Consider the following 12,857-nt stretch of genomic DNA (forward strand, 5'->3'; position numbering starts at 1 on the left):
CGACCAACTTTGGTCTCTATTTTCCAGATTTTAAAATATAATATTTTTCTTTGCAGACCAAAGTTGGTCGCTATTTATGATTAATAATAAATAAAAAAAACGTAATTTACATAAAGAGACCAACTTTGGTCGCCAATATTATATTATTAAAATAATAGAGAGACCAAAGTTGGTCGCTATAGTCAATACCCGGAATATTTGGTCCTTTTACCTTAGAGACCAAAGTTGGTCGCTATTTAGCGACCAACTTTGGTCCCTAAAGTAAAGGGACCAGCAATATAGCGACCAGGCATGTTTGGTCGCTTTTAGGCCTATAAGCGACCAACTTTGGTCGCTTTTTATGGTCGCTTTTTACCGGATTTCTAGTAGTGATACCGGTTCTCTCATATTAACAAAGGGAAAATCTCACTTTACCCATTAATTCCGCATTATTTACGCTTTAATGCCCATGCCCAAATTATTTACTTCTTCTACCCATGCGACCTAAACTATTACCGTCATTCAGTGCCTCAGTTAACGCTCACCCAGCCATTTCTTTCATTTCAAAAATCCCATAGTACCTTTTTTGAAATTGATAAATCCAACTATATGATTTACTTTGTTTGGATTGTTGCAGAAGTTGTAAACCTTTTGATTATCTAGTTATCCCTCGTGTCCACTGATAACAAAAAGAATTGCATAGTACCAAATACCAATTATTCTGTCGTATAACTTTCTCGCATAAGCTTATAGAAAAACTAATTTCCTTGTAAGGATATGAAAGCTAGAGTGCTAGATTTCTATAAAGAACTCGACAGGGAAAGACGTGAGGAAGTATTGCCTCTGCTTTTTGATCTATTAGTCCTGCGATGAATTTCCAACTATTTTGTGCTTTTTTCAAGATTTCTTGTTTGATTTAAAGTGGGTGCTGTTAAATATTGCTTATAGTACCTTCTGGAAGTTCATACTAAAATTTGATAGCATTTGGAGCTGATGTGATTGAGATCGAAATTTTCAGCTGAAAATCGAAGAAGAACATGCTACAGTATATCGCTACGGTATACAATATGCTGTAGGAGTATATAGCTACACTGCAACAATATACTATTATAGTTTACAATATACTGCAATGGTATATTGTAATACTCGAAGAAGAAACAGTTACCTAACAGTATACCGCTACAGTATACAATATATTATATGAGTATATAGTTATACTGCAATAGTACTATTATAGTATATAATATATTGTTATAGTATACCGTAATAATATGCAATATACTGTAACAGTATGCTGTAATAATATACAATATACCATAATAGTATACTTATTACCTGTAAATTCACTTGCCTTTTCCCTTTTAATTTGCTTTAAGTTTTTATCAAACATGAGGGGCAAATTGAAAATGCAAATCTTTTTTTGTTTTGATTTATTCTATGACTTGAATTCCAAGACTTCTGACTTCTGCAACATTAATCTGTCACTGGAGGACCTTAAAACTTTGAAACTCATAAATTGGGTTTGTTGAATTTGTGGCTATTTTGAAATTAAAAATAAGTATTTTTTTTTTAACTCTTTGCGTACAATTGTATACCCTGTTGGTATAGCTACATACTATACCGTTATCATATGTTAGTTAATATTTTTTTATTGTATTAGCTACATTTAATTGAAACACAATTTAATTTTTCTTTAGTAATAGTATAAACAAGGAATAATAAAAAATAGTGAAAACAGTAAATAAAATTAGACTATGAAGAGAAAAAGAATATAAAAAAGGTAAAATGAAACTAGAAAAGGAAAAACGAAAAAAAAATAAGAAGAAAATGAAAAAAAAAAAGAAAATGGGTGAAAAAAAGCATAAAAATAAAAAAAAAATTGAAGAATAAAGAAAAAATTCTCCACGAAAACTAGTATGAATAGAAAATATAATTAATTTAATAGGTAGAAAAATAAATGAGTAAACAAGGATAAATAATTTTATTTTTATCGGTAATCGTGACATTCTCCCACTAACAAAAGCTAAATTTGCTCTTCCTTTTTGACCGACTTGTTCAACTCTTTCCATTTTCTTTTCTTCTTAAATTCTTTTATTTTCATTATTGTATTTTCACTGTATGTTCAATTATCTATTTAAATTGTAAAAGTATATTTGCTTCCGTTTCTTATTCTAGATCTCAAATATTTATCAAATATTTATTTGAATATGCTTTTGACATTATTTTTTCGTTTTTATTTAGATAATGTTATTTTTTCTTATTACAAATAAAAAATCAAATGTTTTTGGTATTGCTATCATGAGTTTATTTATGTACAAAAAAACTTGTAAAGCAAACCGAATAAAACAAAGTGAATCGAATCACAAATCGACCAGATGCACATCAACTTAGGCACATGATGGTTTGCTGGGTACAACATATTTATCAAATTACAAATTAATACTAATCACACATATAGTATTCTATATAACATGAAACTTAAAACTGTTTGAAAATACACTTCAAAGCAACTACTCTGAGACATACGTAAAACACAAGAAAAAGAAGGAACAAGCTCCATACTGAAGACCTAAAACAATCCAGCAGCCCCAAATTACCTTAACAACAATATCCTAAAGAAACTTTTCATCCAATTTCTAAAAGAGAAGTGCAGGATCTAAATATAATCCAAATCTACTTATTTCCACAACTACGCACTTTATATAGTAAAACATTTGCTTCATATATTATGTTCTCAAACATTAGTGAAACGTAGGTAATCTTTGCCAGAAGGAAGATTAGCAGTGTCATATCCCTGTGGAAACATTTCCTCGGCTTGTTCATTGGAGACACTGGGTGATATCACTACTGGTTCTCCCGGTTTCCAGTTTGCTGGGGTTGCAATTTTGTGCTTTGAAGCTTTCTGTAGGGAATCAATGACCCTCACCACTTCGTCCATGTTTCTTCCTGTGCTTGCTGGGTACAGAAAGCTCAGTTTTATCTGCAAACATGAACAAATTAAAATTAAGCCCGAGTTAGAAAAGAGACATTTCTTTGTTAAGACGGGTTTGTGACAGGGTTTTATGCGTTCAACTATTACTCAATTTATATGTGTGTGTAAAAAAAAAAAAATCTATATATAATATAACCAAGCTTATTTTGAATCCACGGTAATCCTTTGTTACGGGTGACGTATTTCATAGCTTAAAGATTCAGTAGCCCGTTCATGTGGTTTTCAACTGCTTAATTAATTTTCGATGGGTAAATTCAGACAGAAATTCTTCAAATTTTTTGAAATTCGAAATAGAACTTACCTTACATATTTAGAACATAAAGAATAGATAAGAAAAATCGTTAAAAAAATAAAATATTTCAAGACAATATTTATAGTATCAATGGATAGAGAAAACTTTCTCCAAATATAGTACCACGTAAAATGGAATACAAGTAAAATAATTAATAATCAAAATATTCAAATGAATTTAAAAAAAAAAAAAATTAAAATTCTGTACTCCAACTTGTAATTTGGGTGTCTTTCAAAGTATACTAAATAGTAATAATAATGCCACTTAAAATAGAAGATAATACAATCCAACATCTAGAAACGAAAAAAGTATAAGCAAAAGTTTGATTGATGAAGAGATAAAGCAAAGGTTGAGTGTTGTAGTAAACCTTCTTGTCAGGGCCAACAATATGAAGAGCACGAGAAGGGACTTTTTGGCCAGAGGAATCTGTCTCTTCAGGATCCACCATGTTAAGTTCCTTAATCAATTTTCTCTTCGGATCAGCAATTATTGGGTATGTCACCTTATGTCCATTCTGCCACGTATTAAACAATACTATCAATTAATAACGATAAAATAAAAACTGCTAGTAGAACTCAAATGAAAATGTAGAAATTTGTGCGCGGTTTGTTTACGTTGTAAGCTTCGATGTCCTTGATCCACTCCTTGTGAGAATGAATATCATCACAAGAAAGTCCAAGAAGCTTCACTCCTCGTTCACCAAACTTGTTAGCGTATGCAGCCATCATACCAAGCTCCGTCGTACAAACTGGAGTAAAATCACCTGCATCCATACAGTAAATAATTAACAACGTCAAAAAGGGCTCGATCGACACATAAATATATTGACGGGGTCACGGGAGTGTGAATTCGACCTGGGTGAGAAAAGAGAATGGTATAGCTATCACCAACGTAGTCATGGAGCTTCATCTTTCCATGAGTGGTTTCTACTTCCAGATTAGGAAGGTCATCTCCAATGGTGAGGCCTGGCATTTTTCTCTTCACAGATTTAACAAAGTAGCTATATTTTCTGAACTACTACAATTTTTTAGGGGAAATGATTAAAAGGGTGTTGAAACGTTACTGCATGAAGAGAACGTGGCATGCGTCGTGGCTTCTGCACTTTGCCACTTTCATCACCTTCCTTCTGCTGCTTCCACGTCCTTAGTGGTAGATTTCAGTTTCTAGTTTTGCTTCTTTAATTAAACTACTCATTCACCTTTTTGTCTTTTCCCCTTCTTTAGAATATATTGTAAAATTCAACTTATACTTATACTAGCTAGCGGTGGATGAGAGGCCTTTAGATGGAAAATTCAACCTTTTCTCTCCGTAAAAAGCTGTAATTTCTATTTATGCAATCAAAATATATATATGTCGAACACACGACACGACAACATTTATATCCTGGTTGATCAAGTTTTCAGAGTCCGCCTATTTTTAAAAAAAAAAAAAAAATTGTAGTGCCATTCAAAAGTATAATTTTATTTTAAAGAATAATATTTTATATTTGGTTAATCAATTTGAAAAATATTTTTCTCAATATTCAAGCAACAATTATTAAGAGATAAACAAAAAATAAATATTACTTCTTGGAAAAAGTTACTTTTTTCAACTTGTTACTTATGACTGATTAATTTAAAAATTAAAAGAATACATACAATATTTGGATTCTCAGGGTGAATAATAAGTTTCATATATCATTCACAAATTGTTCTCACTTCCTAAATGTAAGTACGTTTATTGTCATATGGGCCCAAATATTAGTTGTACCAAGCAAAGGGATCAATATCAGAAACTTTTGAGTTGGTATGCAGATAGAGGTTAGAAATTAGCCGGCTATAAAAGGTCACATTCACGTGCATTTCATTTGACAGTTATCATTCTCCTAGCAGGCATTCAAAAGTTATTGGATTTAAATTTAATAAAATAATTTGAATTATATTTTAAATATATTATTTAAAATAAATATTACGGGCTAATATAATTGAATTAATTATATAAATTTTTAATATATATAAATTAAATAAATAAGTGTGATTTCATTGGACAAGCCCATTTAATTTGGCTACAAGTGATGAGCCCACTTTATTAAACCCAAGATGTCATTTTCCTAGAGGTTCAGCTTGGTACCACGTGTGAAATGACGTGGCACACTAAGTCAAACGGAAGAGCCAATAAGATCATATCAGGTGTTAAATTGACAAGGCATGCCAAGTAATATTAAAAGGCCAATGAAACTACGCCGTATGTGCAAGTGACATGTTTTGGTCAATCAAATACGGCCTCATCACACTACAATCTGATTGGTTGAAAAGAGTTGGTTCACATCACAACTCTTCTCTTCCACAACTTTAAATAGGGGTCTTCATAACTCAGAAAAACCACCAGAAATAACAACAAGAATCAAGAGAGAGCTTGTGGATCAAACACCAAAAAAATTTCTACAAGCTTCAAGTTTCAAGAAATCAAGTTAAAGAAATACCGAGCGAATTCAAATATAAGGTGTTCAAGATCAAGATTACTCGTTTCTAACATAATTACTTTTTATGGCGACCGTCAAGGCATTCGTGATAGATAAATAAACTCAAACTCAAACTCAAATTCAAGAACAAGCTCGAAGGCCCTTGAGTTTATTTATTGTTGAAAAGAGGAATCAAAGAAATTTTAACAGTCAAATTATTTGAAATAAAGTATTATGATTATTGCAATATTTCCTAGTCTTGATTATATTTTCTTGCTACAAATTTTATTGTCATCACTCCTAAAGCAGTCTTTTTCTCTCAACTTCTTTTCTTCTCTTCCATTTTCTTTCTCTCTCAAAAATTCTATCCAAATTGATTGCATGCACGATTAGTGTAGAGAAATCAGTTAATTTCATCCTGGTATCAGCGAGGTGGTGTTGAATTTTTGAGATTCCGGCAAAATTCAAAAGAACAATGTTCCGGCGAAACTCTGATTTGGTCAATTATGGTAGGAAATGAAGTCACCTTGCTAGATGACAATCATCTGTTATTTTTACAGCCTTCAAATGCTCCAGGACTCATCTTAATACTGCTCAAGCTCACAGGGCCGGAATTGTGGAGCAGGGTAATGAAATTTGCTCTTTGGGAAAAGAATAAATTAGGGTTTTTAGATGGAACTTGTATGAAAAGCATCTATAGATATGAGATAGCAGAGCAATAGGAAAAACACATCATTGTTGTATTGTCGTGGATTGGAAGCACTGTCTTGAGTGATTCGATGTCGAGAATTGTGTATGCATCAAACACAAAGAAAGTGTGGAATGACTTTCAGGAAAGATTCGATCGATCAAATTTGACAAGGATTCATCACCTTTTGAAAGCTATTGCGTCATTAAGGCAAGGTACTGAATCTAGTACTAGTTATAACTCTGAAATGATGTACATGTGGGATGAGATTAATGTGTTAGCTCTTTTTCCCTCATACGACTATGAAAAATCTAGACCTTGCGTCGAACATCTGAAATCACACTGTTTATAGCAATTTCTTATGGGACTAAATCAAAGTTATAGTAATATAAGGAGTAATGTGCTCATTAGGAGACTTGTTGTAACTGCGAATGAGGCGTATGCCATAGTCACTCAAAAAGAAAGCCAAAGATCCTTGGGTGTCGTAGACACACAAAAAACCACATACAATATTAGCTGGGAGAGGTCAGGATTTCAGACCTAAGAAGACAGGACTAATTTATGAACATTGTGGATATAAAGGACATCTAAAAGAGAATTGTTTCAAGATAATTAGATATCCGGCTGACTTCAAAAGCAAAAGGAAGAATAAGCCTGGTGGAGAAAAAGTTTATGCCAACAATGTTAATGAAGCTAGTGAGGAAGGAAAGACAACTATATTACAGGTGCACGGAGCTGGGCAGCTCTTCACTGAGGAACAATACAAATAGCCAATCAGTTTGTTGTCCAAGACTAATGTAGGGGTTTGCTTTACCAACATGGCCGGTACAATCTCTCTATTATCCAATACAGGTTTATGTGATTGGGTAATAGATTCAGAAGATACGCATCATGTTACATATGTGATATTAGGCTATATAGATGATATTTACACCTTAATATTACCGTGCTTTATTGTTGTTTTATAGGAAAATTGATAACAAAATGCTCTAAATGGTGTTCTTTTGTTTCGCATGGAATATTCTAAGTAAGGAAGCACTAAGGAGTGTTTTGGAGGCAATAATGTGAAGAAAACGCCCAATCAAGAAGTACCCGAGCACAAAGAAGCAAGAAAATGAACTGAGCAAATTCCACCGCGACAGCGGTGGAACCGCGGGAGAATCGCGGCGGATCAAGTCATAGCGGCAGAATACTCAGCGCTCACCGCGGTCGAGCCGCGACCGCGGTGCACTGTTCATCGCCAGGAAATTGGGGACCAAAGTGTAAATTCAGAAAAACTTGTTCCAAACCCTTATAAGCTTTAGAAACTCGCCCAAGGTTGTTTTAAGCTTATTTTTAGACTACTTTGGAGGCAAGAACAAGTGTGAGAAGAATAGCAAAACATTAGAGTTCTTCTATCCTCTCTTTATTATTTTTCAATTGCCTATTATGAATAATTTAGTAGTTTTATCTTGTTTTGTTATGAGTAGCTAATTTCCTAGTCTAGGGTTTTGATGGAACCTATTGAAGAATGAACTTCTTGTTATGTTAATATAGTTTGCCGGGTTAATCTCTATTTGTTCAACTATGTGCTTGTTGTAGTTAATTGACAGAATCCTCAATTAGTTGTGCCTATTTAGTGTGCATAACTCGAGAGAAAGTGCATATTTAGGTCAATTGTTGAACAACACCACTCCCAAAGTATATGAGGGATCAATAACTGCGGGTTTAAAGGTGGAATTAGGGATAACGAAGCCTTGGGTGCAATCTAAAGTGAGCTGTAATGAATAAAGTCAGCTACCGTATCTCGGGAGAGAGCGTCTAGTAAATTATCGTGATTACTCGGGAGATATTTACAGTAATAATAGTGCTCATGATTGATAGAGATGATTAGGCAATTCTATATGACACATAACCGGAAGGGATTCCATCAATAGGCGAAATCATAACCTTAGATCCTTCTCTTAATTGTTTACAACTTAATCATAGTTAGTTTACAACTGTTTATTTACATTCATTCTTAGTTAGTAGAAACATATTCAATTGTTATTCAAAACGTTTGGGAAGTTAATTCTGTGGAATTTGGTAAGTCTAATGGAAGTAATTGATAGGTTAATTCCTTGTGGGTTCGACTCTGGGCTAAATACTCAGATTATATTTGCAACGTTCGAGTGTCCTTTTTATAAGGCATAGTTGGGCGTGATCAAATTTTGGCGCCGTTGTCGGGGAATTAACGGTGTTATCAATTACAATTGAAAGAAATACAGAAATTCTTAGTGTAGTCAGTTTTCTCTATACCTAATCTATACATTGAAATTTTAACGTTTGTTGACTTGGTTGTATAGGTGCATGCCTAGAAACTCAACAAGAACTGGTGAAGTATTCGAAGCTTTATCTGATCCCGAGAAAGTTTTTAAGGCCTTGAACCGGGCCAACCGGAAAAGCAAACAACAACAAACAATTGAACAAATCGAACCGAACATGGGAGATCATGAAGGAAACCCACCTGCACCTATAGCGCCATCGGCAGCGCTTCTGCCATAGGCTGCTCTCTATGACTGGGCACAACCCACAGCTGAAAATCTGGCCACAGCGATTGTAGTCCCGCAGATACAAGCTGAATCATTCCAAATCACGAATAACATGATGCACTTGTTGCAAAACAAGGGACTATTTTCGGGGTCACAAGTCGAAGATCCTCAACAGCATTTGAAGAATTTCCTGTCAATCTGCAAAACCCAAAGGCAGCCCAATGTAACTCCGGAAGCAATCCAACTGTTATTGTTTCCATCCTCAGAGACAGGAGCTGCCCAGACTTGGCTAAACTCACTCCCCATAAATTCCATAACAACTTGGGAGGAGTTAGTCGAGAAATTCCATAACAAGTTCCACCCACCCAACAAGACTGCTCAACAAATTGATGAAATTTTGAGTTTTAAACAGAGATCAATGGAGACACTACATGAAATATGGGAACGCTTCAAAGGGATGCTGGTTATATGTCCACACCATGGTGTCCCAGATCTGATGTTGGGGCAGCGGTTTTACATGGGATTGTCAGATAGCGTGAAGAACATAGTTGACGCTTCAGCTGGTGGAGCATTTTTGAGCAAAACATGGAGAGAAGGCTAGAGTCTGCTTGACAAGATGGCACAGAATTCTGGATGGACAACCAGGAATGCACCTATCACCCCAGTGGTTCACTCAGTGCCCTTAGATCCATCCAACTCTATGGCTGAAAATATGGCCACCTTATTGACACAGACGAGTATACTCACCAAGAAGGTGGAAGAATCAGTGCAGAAGCAGCAGGTACACATTGTAGATACTACCAATGGGGGCTTGTGCACATCTTGCATTAGTCAGCCAATTGGTAACCAGTGGAATGCGGAACATGATCATCATCACTACCCTGAAGACATCAATTATGTGTCTAATTATGGAGGCCAGAGACAGGGTGGTCAAAATTGGGGTCAGCAGCAACAGCCGCACAGGCCAGTCCAGCCACAGTTCAAAAATAGAAACATGGGAGGTATGAGACCTCCTAATAATATGGCACCTTACCAAAGGCCACAGGGATACAATAATCAGAATCAGCAGCAGGGGTATCATCCTCCTCAACAGCAGCATGATGGATGGTAGGAAGATGGGTTTGCTAGACTCGAAGCAATGATGCAGCAGGTTATTGGGTCTAATGCAAAAATTAGTGAAAGAGTAGATGCATGTGATTCAGCTATCAAGAATATTGAAGTGCAGATGGGCCAAATTTCGATGTCTCTAAACAATCGCCCTCATGGGACATTACCTGCAGACACCCAGATAAATCCAAAAGATCAAGGCCCGAAGCAGCTGATGGCAGTGAGTCTACGCAGTGGCAAAGATTTGGATGTAGAGCAAGAGAGGGCTCGAGAAACCAGACAGGCTGAGACACCCATACCAGTGCCCATTGAGCTGGATGAGTCAACAAAACTGACAGAGGTGACAGTCCAACCTGCCCAGGAAGAAAATAACATTCAGATTGAGACTGAGAAAGAAGCCGAGACAGCCCGGGAACCAGTGGTTGAAGTGGTAGCTGATAAAGATTAATCTCAAATCATTGGGAAGAAGAGACCTCCTGCACCATTCCCTCAGAGGCTGGCTAAGTACCAAAAAGAGGAGCAGTACAAGAAATTCTTGGAGATGCTGAAACAAATCCAGGTAAATATTCTATTGATAGATGCCTTGAAGGAGATGCCTGGGTATGCAAAAATGATGAAGGACTTAATGTGTCGAAAATTTGATTTCCAAGACTTGGCCACGGTGACTCTTACTCAGACCTGCAGTGCAGTGGTGACTAGACCAATTGCGGAGAAGCTATCTGACCTAGGGAGCTTTACAATTCCCTGCACTATTGGTAATTTTGCTTTCGCTAAGGCACTTTGTGATCTAGGGGCCAGCATAAATCTTATGACCCTAGTGATTTATAAGAGGCTGGGGATTGGAAGTGCTAGGCCCACCTCTATGTTGTTGTAGCTAGCTGACAGGACTGTAAAAAGACCTTCTGGTTTCCTGGATGATGTGTTGATTCAGGTAGGGAAATTTGTGTTCCCTGCAGATTTTGTGATCTTAGACTGCAAGGTAGATGAAGAAATTCCCATAATTTTGGGAAGGCCGTTCTTGGCCACTGGGAGAGCTCTCATTGATTGTGAGACTGGGGAGCTCAAGATGAGACTGAACGACGAAGAGATAACATTCAATGTGCAGAAATCTATGAGGCGACCAAGTGAATGCGCCAATTGCTCTCTTATTGATGCCGTGGATGTAATTGTAGAAACTGATGATGATATGTTGACAATTGAGGACCCCCTGGCTGCATGTCTGATGAATTTAGATGAGGTGAATGGAGAAGAACTGGCAGAATGGGTGTTGGCATTAGAGGGCAGAGGGTTCTGGGATAGAACTCTTGAATTTGAGCCCTTGCACTTAGAAAATAGAGAAACTCCTCCAGCTAAGCCATCCATTGAAGAACCACCAATGTTTAACCAAAAAATAGAATTTCGGTTAAATCTAGAATTTAAGAGAAAAAATCGGGTTACTGATAATCAGGAGACGAAAAGAATAAGAAATTTTTTGTGGATAATAAATGCAGTAAATAAGTTTGTATTCCAATGTAATCACAATGATATTTCGTGTCCTTACAAATGATGAGACCTCCTCCTTTTATAGTTGTCTTTCCTAGGAAAAGGTATAACACCTTAGCCTTAAAGAGGCAATTATGAGCATTAAATGACATTAAATGAAACGTTACACAATCATTCAGAATCAATATTGATTCTCTAACGTATTTGTCATTTAATACTGAATTTAGACTCCTTTATGCCCTCAGATTCATATCTTCAATTCCTTCTGACCTCCTGACTTTAATTAAGTTAAATAGATACGAGACTCGTATCTTTTGAATAGCTTCTCATGCCTATTTAACTTTCTTCTCCTCATATCTGATATCGCTCGTGCCTCTTAACTGACCATCCTGCTTTGACTATTTGACCGATCCACGTGTCATGCCACGTCACCTTCAATATGAATTCAGTTTTTTCCCAATACAGATAGTCCCCCCACTTTCCATTTATTTACCAATTAAATATTTGGGAAGTGGATCTTCATAAAAAAAGGAATTTTTACCATAATCAATGCTATGACAGTATCGGCGCTTCAATTGTCCCTTCTATTTAATGCACCATATACGTGTCACCCTCTCATTAGTTCTGCGATTTTGCAGCCTTTTTCTAAGGCTTTTTTAACTCCACTATTCACGAAGTGATAGTTGCCTTTATTATAGGCTTTTCATCATTACACTTCTTAATTATCGATGATTAAGTTTATATATAAACTTACCCCCTTTTTCCTTTGTCTTCTTCTTCACAAGCTTTTTACCAAATTTCTTGCTATTTACTCTCATTCACTTCTTCTTCAATTCATTCCTTTTGTTCTTATCTTCTCACTATGTCGTCTTCAAACCCTAACCCTAAAAGAGTCCCAATTCTTGATAGCTTCCCCAATGCTCCTGCTAGACACAGAAGAGGTAGAGAAGGTACGCTTCGGGGTACAGGGTCGGTTCGTGGTGGCATCTCTGGTTCCATCGCTCTTTCTTCTAGTTCTGGCAATATCTCTAGAGGCTCTCTTTCTAACAGATCCTCTTCTAAGGGTAAAGAACCTTCTGAGTCTAACCAAGAGCCTCTGGTTGAAGAAATTGTGCCATCAGATTTATCTTTCGAACACGACAAAGAATCCCTTCGTGACCAACTGATTAAATTAGAGAGAGCTGATAAATATCCCTCTTTAATTACAGAGCCTTTGACTCAAATTGTTCGAAGAGACTGCCGTTGGAGAGATGACACCCACATAGTTATCCCTACCCCACATCAAAGAATATCTTCTTATAGGGTTGGCTTTTCTTTCGTTTACACCTATCCCTTTACTTTGGGATTTATTCCTTCTATTGACCCAG

General features: G+C 36.1%; 1 protein-coding gene across 1 annotated transcript; it reads right to left on the reverse strand.

Annotated features, from left to right (window-relative positions):
• Window positions 1-2,355: 2,355 nt before the first annotated feature.
• Window positions 2,356-4,285, reverse strand: LOC109209348 (1-Cys peroxiredoxin). Its single transcript, XM_019372606.1, has 4 exons — window positions 4,118-4,285; window positions 3,878-4,026; window positions 3,631-3,777; window positions 2,356-2,959 (listed from the first exon to the last, which is right to left on the reverse strand). Exons 1-4 carry the CDS (start codon window positions 4,233-4,235, stop codon window positions 2,714-2,716), a joined length of 660 nt encoding a protein of 219 aa, XP_019228151.1. The 5' UTR covers window positions 4,236-4,285; the 3' UTR covers window positions 2,356-2,713.
• Between the last annotated feature and the right edge of the window lie 8,572 nt (window positions 4,286-12,857).

The sequence above is a fragment of the Nicotiana attenuata genome, unplaced genomic scaffold (genome assembly GCF_001879085.1).
Source record: "Nicotiana attenuata strain UT unplaced genomic scaffold, NIATTr2, whole genome shotgun sequence".
In the NCBI taxonomy this organism is placed as follows: Eukaryota; Viridiplantae; Streptophyta; class Magnoliopsida; order Solanales; family Solanaceae; genus Nicotiana; species Nicotiana attenuata.

Bases quoted from the DNA above. Each gene is read 5' to 3' on its own strand.
- LOC109209348 (XM_019372606.1), bottom strand. From the start codon at position 4,235: ATGCCAGGCCTCACCATTGGAGATGACCTTCCTAATCTGGAAGTAGAA. The intron at 3,778-3,877 runs GTAAACAAACCG...AATACGTGGCAG, and splicing joins AGGACATCGAAGCTTACAAC to AATGGACATAAGGTGACATA. The intron at 2,960-3,630 runs GTTTACTACAAC...TCATGTTTGCAG, and splicing joins TTGTTGGCCCTGACAAGAAG to ATAAAACTGAGCTTTCTGTA.